Below are 9,213 nucleotides of genomic sequence, written 5' to 3' on the forward strand. Positions count from 1 at the left end.
TGTTGGGACGTCTCTCCGGATGATCAACCAACGCAGAGTCATTACCATCTAACCGAGCGCGTTTCATAGACCCATCCCAGGGATTACACGCCTCCCACCTTCGATGCCAGCGCTCTCATGCTTACCAGTTTCTCTATGCTTGTGACCCATATCCTAGAAAGCGGTATACGCGCGAATGAAATAACAATAATGATGATAAGCCATAATAAACGTACAAAAACACAATGGATAAGGAAAACATTAATGGTAAAAGGGCCAGGAAATAAAGATACCAACCTCAATAGCGAGTGGGGAATTGTAAGGCTTCTAATGAGACGAAGAAGAGGAAGAACAAGACTCGGAGTCACTCGTAGAACCTACAAAACAAAGAATAAATAACATTGCGAAAATGAACACAAATATATATATATATATATATATATATATATATATAAAGAGAGAGAGTGGGAATACAAAAGATTCCATCAAATAAAGGTACACATGTCAAGAGTAGAAAATGAGTAGTCACCTTCAGAATGATCTGGTTGGGATTCCACGTGAGCTGAGGACTCCCCTAGAACCGACTGGTTCAATCCAGAAGGACTCAACGAATGTAGCACGTCACTAGGGGACTCCAAAGCTTGTACCTTAATGTATAGGGTCTCTGCCTGCAAAAAATTAACATATGATATGTGATGGCGTGGAGACACCCATGAGCAGCCCCTTTAGACAACTTATCGCCAAGATTTTGTGCAAGATCCACGAATGAAGGGGTCGGAGTACCACCAGTACCTCGTTGAGACCATGACGGGCTACTCGACCGATCATGTAGGGGATGCAGAGACGTTGGCAGAAGATCATGGGCGTGGAATAGCCAACTTAGCGGTTTCGCAAGATTCTTCGCAGACCAATCACTCATAGGAATTTTGAGGTACTCCTCCATCAAATAAGAAGGCGCCTCCCATCCCACGGGATTGGACAAAGGAGCTTCCCCCCTCACCCCGCGCACACAAAAAAAAAGAAAAAAAATGAAAACGATAACAAGAATGAAGAATACATAAACAAAAGAATTACCTAGAGCGCTGGTGAACTAGCAACAGGCTTAGGGATATGGAATCTAGGAGGCTTCCGATGGGAAGAAGGCTTTGTCCCTTTCTTCTTGCTTATCGGATCTTGACCTTCAGGAGGGTCCTAGGAAGTCACCAGTAGATCCAGAGGGCGACCCTTGGTACCCGAGGTAAGACCATTTTTCTCGGCTATCCCATCATCAAACTTAATCCGACCAGATGCATGTAAAATGCGGATATCCGCAGAACACAAATCAGGAGGAGAAGCTGAGTCACACAAAAGAAAGTTTAAGGCTCGGCGACGAATGAGAAGCTGATATCCATGAGACAACTCGGTAAACGCCAAAGGGCGCTCGGAAATAGGCTGCTGGAAAGAAAAGTCAATTCCTCGGTCGCTTAGGCATGTCGGTCCTTTGGATACAAAACGATCAAAACTGGAAATAATGTCGGTAATCTCGGAGCCACTCCAAGGTGGGAAACTAGCAGGAGCCCCCTGATCGAACCACACGGTAAGGATTATAGGACATATCAATGAACTTACATCATAAAATCCAAGAAGGTAACCGGGCAACACCGCCATCACTGAATCAAAGTCAGAATCTGATAGGGATTACGTCAAATCTAATCTCGTGCCCCTAGTAGCGAAGTGAAATCATAATTCCCAGACCTGAGCGACCATCATGATAAGGGAAGGGCTTGAATTCCTTGGATACATCCATAAATTTAGCTATATCTCCCTTAGGAAACTTCCCTTTAACATTCCAGAGAGCCATCCGCGGATAACTATAAGTGACAGTGACCTTATTAACAGTATCGTCGTCCTGTTCAACATCCTCCTCCCAATAAACTGCTAAGACATGAGGATCAGAAACATATTCGGGGAGGTATTCCCAAGACCACGCTTGCATGAAAGAGGCGCGATTATAATTCTTGAACTTATGAAACGCATTAACTATGCGGACGTCATGGCAGGACAGATCCAAATGACGGTATAAACTACCCACGAACATCGGAGCGAGAGGAAAAGAAACACCCCGAGACAACAACACGGACATCAAAACAAGTTCACTCTTGATGGTATCCTGAGGGATATACTAGATAACATCATGACAAAGCCAGAACAAAATATAAGCCGACAACTCAGCGCGGGGATTCTTTTCTTTTCTAAGGGGAAGCATAACCTTTTTATCAACCATCTGCGGAGCCCAATACTTGATCCAAAGAGGGGAGGAGGCACGCCGATTGCGTTTGATAACCATCTCAGGACTTGTCCGCTCCGAAGGAATAAGTGAACCGTGATTGCTTCATAAGCGCGAGTATAACTGGCAAGCAGGGGATACCTTATGGGGCGCGATGAAGAAGATTTCTTATCCTTGACCACACTAGCTTTGCCTTTGGCAGCAGACGATAACCTCTCCTCCTTGCATGCACTTGCAGCTTTTCCTTTACTCCCCCGCCGAACTGGCAACTGATGTTTTCTCACCTGCTCATTGCGAGAGTCGTCTTTACATATAACAGATAAGCCCGTAACTTTTTGTCTTCATCATTTAGAGCCGCGGAGACGACAACCTCCTCATATGAATGGTTGTCGTGGATGGGCCCTCCCGTGAGGGCGACCACATCCTCTAGAAAAACGGTGGCTTCTCCCCACGCAAAGAACAAGGTGTGGACAGAGGACACCCAACGACAAAAAAGCCGCGTCATGTCGCGCCTACATCTAACCCCTATCGATTAAGAGACAAATTTATAGCTTTGTCACTGCCCACCAAGAGAAGGATAGCTGCATTATCCGGGTTGGAACTGAAGTAAGACGTCCAGTGTGGCCATATAGCAGGAATCGCGGATGAGGAACGAATCTCAATAACAGGGAGATCATAATCGCCACGGTGAATAACCGTACGCGGAAACTTGTTAAACAAAAAAGTGTCCAAGGTTTTTACCTTAGGATACATGAGCCATCCAGGAGCCGAGGGATAAGGTGATACAGAGGGATTTAGAAGGCGTGGAACCGGGATGTCATCCATGGGAAAACGCCTTGACCATCACATAGACCTCTCAGTTTCAATGCACGCTTCAGAACGGGGGTGCTCGTGATCTCGCTGATTGTGTACCATACTCTGTCTGCCGACAACGGTACGTATAATTTTTCTTGAGTCGCGTACTCAATTTCCTCGGATGCAGTGCTCATTACCTACTCTGACTACGCCTCTTCCTCCTCGGATGAACTACTACTGGAAGAATCGCTGGACATGGCGCGTATAAGGGTAAGTTAAAAGATGAAGTGAAAAAAGAAATGACAGAATAAAATAAGATAAAGGAATGATCCAGCAAGTCTATACATAGGAGATCTCAAGACTTGGACGTGACGGTTACAATGAGCAGGAAAAATCGAAGGAAGTTGTAAAGTCTCTCCCACGTCGCGGGAGACCAACTGTTACTTAAAAGACATAGTGATACGCACCAAGGATCGTTTGACTATGGGACATTTGTAAATTAATCTAATAGTCAGGGGACTAATATTGATACATGAAAATTATTACCCCTTAGTATGGGTAGAGAGCCCCTGAAGGGGAGCCAAGCCCAACATGAAACATGGAGACTTGGGAGCCACAGACCAAGTCCACTAAGAAGTGTTCACAAGGAAGAGAGGATAAGAAGGGAATTAATGGGAAAAGAGAAGGTTATATTAGAGAGGAATGACATTAATAGTAATTAAGGAAATTTAGGACATAGTACATAGTACAATGGAAAAAAAATGAGGTACATAGTACAATGGAAAAAAAATGTTCTCTCGAACAAGGACTATGGGAAAGAGTGTAAAACACTCCAAAACGAATGAGACACTAAGTGATCGAGTGAAAATCTCACCATGGGATAGAGGAGAATCAAGAAATGGACACGCTTTACGGCAAAAAATATGCCGTTCGTGAAAACATATTTTGATAAGATATGCTCCTTTGTAACCGATATATACGTATGTTGTACATGATTACGAAGTAAAACAGACGTGATTAGCTGATATAGAAAGTTAGGGTTTGGAAGTAGGACCCACTGTGTCAGATTAGGGGACGTAAATTCTTAAAATGAGCTTAGTTTTACGGTAACAAGTCCCATGCTCCGTTTTCTGTCAAACAAATTTATGACCTAAATGTTCTCCCAAATGGCTGGAAGTACGCCGTATTAATTCCCATTTTTGTCGGACAGGTGACAGTTCCCCTTTTTTTCATAATTATTTCAAACGGAGATTTGTTAGCTGTATAGGGAGGGCTTCCAGTCACTCTTTCGATTGAAAGAGAGTGTAAGTACACGTTTCATCTCTCGCCACGTGTATGCAAAGAAACACGTGGAAGATATGTATCCGAAGACATCAAGATATGATGCCATGCAAGAATAACCCAGAAACATGCCCCCTCAACACAAGTCCATCATCTGGCACATCCGACAACCAAGAACCATGGAGTACTGAAGATAAGGACTACCGCAAAGCACTAAGGCAGATCCAAGAAGTCACTTTATCCCATCCCAAGAAAGATCCAAGATCAGCTACTAGGGTTAGTCCAACTGACATGGACAGGACAGAGACAGTAGACAACTGTCTGCCGCATGCAGGCGACCCAACCACCCGCATTAAACATCCTAAGATAGGGTACGTGTCGAACAACCTGTGGAAGAGGCAACGATAACTCTTCGGGATCAAGCATGGAACGCTTGGGGCATCGAAGAAGACGAAGACATCTGCAAGATTGGCACAAAACACAAGACGATAAGGTTTCAACGATCTTCAGAGGTGGATCCCACAAGATAACCCTATAAATACCCCCTTCACTATGAGAGGGGAGGACAACTAATTTAGAACAACTAGAGGAGAATAGGAGAGAGAAAACTAGGAAGGGTAAGTAAAGTCCTTATGTCGCAGACTCAATGTATATCTTAAAGTCATTCGGCTACTCTTGTAATCAGTCAATACATAGTGAAACACCAATCCCGTGGACGTAGGCCTTAGTGCCGAACCACATAAATCATCGTCTCATTACATTCCGTTCTTTACATCCCGCACTTTACATTATGTACTCTTCTTGCAGGCTTCGATCTTGGTGTATCTTGTTATATGAATCTCATCAATGGTAGTAACGATAAGATAAGGATGAGCCCGAAGGCTTTGAGTCGATGAATCAATACAATCACCATCCCTTGTATTTATCAAACATATTTTATACTGTTAATTGCATACGAGCATTGTTTGTGAACATATGGATGCCATCGTGATTCTTGTGTTCACAATCTGACGCTAGAAACAAGGACTTTGTCCCGGTAAAAGATTTATCTTATCCTGTGATATTTATACGTGTGTTTTGTTCTTAGCACCGCTCTCTGAAAATAACGATGCTTAGAACGCTTTTCTATTTCAACATCCATTATCTTTCTTTCCCGATAAAACAAGGCGCAAACAGATCTATGTCTTTTTCGAAGTTTACAAACAGATTTGGGTCTTTTTCGAAGTTTACAAACAGATCTATGTCTTTTTCAAAATTTACGAACAGATTTGTGTCTTTTGCAAAGTTTACAAACGGATCTGTGTCTTTTTCAAAGTTTACGAACAGATCTACGTCCTTTTCGATAGACTTGCACTATAATTCGTGTGTTCAAGCTTTTATCTTCGAAAATAAAGATTTACTTATAGTTCTATGTATTTTTCCAGTGGATCTGCTCCATAGCCGCAGATTTTTAAGTTTTTATCCTTTAAAATGAAAATTTAACGGAGCGACCATGTACTTCCAATAGGTCTAAGTTTTCGGAATAATGCTCGAATTGTTGGATTTGAAAGTTAAAACCCACAGATGGATTTACTTCATCCTTTGGAAAATAGTCTTATTAGTGTCAACTTATAAAACATGCCTGAATATTCAAGAGATCCGATACCTTTGAAGAAAGGAAAGAATAGCCGGATAATCTCTTTTTGCCTTTAGTGTCTGGATTTCAAAACTCTGCTAAAAGATCCTCCACGAACCCCTCCTATTTTTGTCAACTCGATGTTTCTTTTGCAGACGATATCAGAGATGGAAAAAAACAAGGATGCAGGAAAAAAACAAAGGCTTCATCAAAAGAAGCACCCAGGACCACGCCAGTTATGACAAGGAGCAAGCAGAAAGGTGAAAAGCTCAAGGAAACTGATAAGAATAAAAACGGAGCTGAGAGCACGATGCCTTTAGCTATCAGCGCTATTGCAGCGGATGCACTATAGGCCGCTGCTGCTAAAGCCGGGGCCACAAAGACTGTAACTCCTGGGATTGGGCTTTCAAAAGCAGCAACTGACGCCCGACCGCATGAACAGCCCGAAGGTGTGGCAGAGTCTGTAATACATCAACCTATCTACAGAATGCCGCTCACCAATGAGCAGAATCTGCCACTTCAAGTTAATCAACCACTTCTAATGCAAAGGCAGCCCGCGCAGCAACAGGCGGAGTTCCAAAACCCACCGGAACCCTTGATACAAATTATTGATGAAGGCCATACGGTAGCAGTCGGAGGTCAGGTGCAAGCAGGGACGACAATCAAGGATCGAACCACTCCGCTAAGATGATGGCCGAACTGGAAGAATTTGAGAAAGAACCAAAAGACGTACGCCGATGTTGTAGCTCTGCTAGATCAGGAAAACCAACAACTCAGAGAAAGAATCGCCTTTAGCGTAGAGGTGGAAGATCAGCACGACGAAGCCAATACCAAATCCAGACCGAAGAATGGTAGTTGCTGACAAGCCAACACCTTTAAACCGAAGAGAGGCCAGGGAAAGTCGAAGATCCGATCCAGATTATAACCTAGATAGCTCAGACTACTTTGATAATGACACTACTAGGCCCGGGGACCTGCTATTCACGAAGAACATCGGCGTGCAATGGATAATCTTCGTGCAGAAATGATGACGAAAATCAAGCAGCTAAAGGCTAAACAAGGGAGCGGGAGATTGGATCAAGTTATGAAGGAAGCAAATACTACTCCCTTGACGCAAAGATTAGTCAAATCTCTCATTCCCTAGAAATTTTCGGTCCCATCCTTCGAGTGTTACGATGGATCCAGCGATCCCGCAGCCCACCTGCGGTATTATAATCGAATGATGGCCAGGTGGGATTACGAAGATGCCATACTTTGCAGATACTTCCCTTCAAGTCTGAAAGGATCCGCGTTGTCTTGGTTCGTCAACCTAACACCAGATTTTATCGATTCATATGATCAGCTTACTGAGAAGTTCCTGGCCACTTACATGCACAACAAGGTCGTCAACACGGGAATGTACAAACTCTTCTCACTTGAAATCAAATACAAGGAGACCATCAGGGAATACACTGATAGGTGGCACAGGATATGTCAAGCCATAGGGAATGTGGATCCAGTAGTAACTATCAACTGCTACAAGTGGGGGCTGGACAGGATGAGCCCCTTGTTTGTTGATATCCAGGGTACCATCCCTGCCACGTAAGGAGATCTTCGAATAATCATAGAAAAGCATGCAAGACTAGAGGAAATTCAACGAGAGAACCCTAGAGCTCAGTCTTAACGACCTCCACGGAAAAACTCCGTAGAGCAGGAAAGCGGTTCCAAAAGAGGCAACTTAGATGAACGACCCAACAAATACAGAAGGGAACGAAGAGATGACCGCAGAAAGGATGATCGAAAGTTCGAAGACCAAGTCTACACGAAGCTAAATGCCAGCTATTCGCGCATCTTGAAGGAGATCAAGGGTCGGGAAAACCTTGATTGGCCATGGTCCAAGGGAAAGAAGCCCCCAAGATCAGAAAAGTCTAGAGAATACTCTGAATATCACTGCTTCAATGGCCACCAAACAGAGAAATGCAAAAATCTCAAAATAATGATTCAAAAGCTAATTGACGCGGGGGATCTTAAGAAGTATGTGCAGAAGGCTGATGCCGAAGGAAGGGCAAAACGAATCAAGCAAGTTCAACTACCCGAAGGAAACCGCACACTTAACACCATCTCATGTTCTGAGAACACGGGACCATCTCTAACTGCCCAAATAGGGAAAATACTTAGAAAGCAATTCGAAGACTACTGTGAGTTGTACAAGATCGATGGGGAAGAAGTAGACGAACACGAACATTGGATAGACACGCCCATGGTTTTTGATGATGAGGATGTCGAAGAAGATATGGAGGATCTCAACGATCCTTTAGTCCTCGCATTACCAGTAGTCGGGTGCAATATCAAGAAAATCCTCATCGATGGAGGGAGCTCGGTCAATGTTCTGTTCTATAATACATTCAAACGAATGGAACTCAACGACGAACAACTGTTATCTTCGTATCATACTATCTACGGGTTCAACGTGGCATCCACGAAGCCACTTGGAGACATTGTCTTGCAAGTGGACGCAGGGACAATGAAAGTCGATACACGATTTAGTGTGGTAGATGCACCATCACCCTACAACGCCATAATTGGCTGAATATGGGTGCACAAGCTCAAGGGATTGGCAGCTACTTATCACCAATACCTCATGTTTCCTACTCCCCAAGGGGTAATGTAAATAAAAGGAGATCAAGTCACTGCACGAGAATGCCAAGCTTTATAGAACCAGCTCAACAATGAGCAAGACGAGCACCAAAGATCCCGAAGATCTCGAAACAAAGAAGCCGCGAAGGAAAAAGCTATCGACACTTATATAGAGGAAATCCCTGGGAAGAGCTTTTCGAAGGAAAATGTCGTTGGAAATATGGAGGCAAATACTTCAAATACAGAAGCTGAGGATCCTACAAAATAGCAATTAAAGAATGTTCCCCTCATTGGGGAGCCAAAGCCCACGTTCACCTCCTTGGAACCTGTAAAAGAAGTTAACATAGGGACCTAAGAAAACCAAAGGATGATCAAGATAGTAACTTTGATGGACAAAGAAAGGGAGGCATCGTTAATTAAGCTACTCAAGGAGTACGCAGACATCTTCTCATGGAAACTATCTGACATGCCAGGAATCGATCCACAGATAATCCAGCACGAGCTTCTTATAAAGCCCGACACTCCCCCCGTGAGGAAAAAAGTACGGAAGGTAGCCACTGACTATCACAAAGTCGTCGAAATAGAGCTGCGCAAGCTGCTGGAAGCAGGGTTCATCAAGAAAGTCAAGTATCCAACATGGATCTCGAACATGGTCATCGTG

The 9,213-nt window shown here is 43.7% G+C and overlaps 1 protein-coding gene across 1 annotated transcript; it reads left to right on the forward strand.

The window, feature by feature from the left end:
- Positions 1 to 7,158: 7,158 nt before the first annotated feature.
- Positions 7,159 to 8,505, forward strand: LOC113330910. The gene is made up of 2 exons (XM_026577703.1): positions 7,159 to 7,501; positions 7,625 to 8,505. Exons 1-2 carry the CDS (start codon positions 7,159 to 7,161, stop codon positions 8,503 to 8,505), a joined length of 1,224 nt encoding a protein of 407 aa, XP_026433488.1.
- The last annotated feature ends 708 nt before the right edge of the window (positions 8,506 to 9,213 follow it).

The sequence above is a fragment of the Papaver somniferum genome, unplaced genomic scaffold, assembly GCF_003573695.1.
Source record: "Papaver somniferum cultivar HN1 unplaced genomic scaffold, ASM357369v1 unplaced-scaffold_12, whole genome shotgun sequence".
NCBI classification, from domain to species: Eukaryota; Viridiplantae; Streptophyta; class Magnoliopsida; order Ranunculales; family Papaveraceae; genus Papaver; species Papaver somniferum.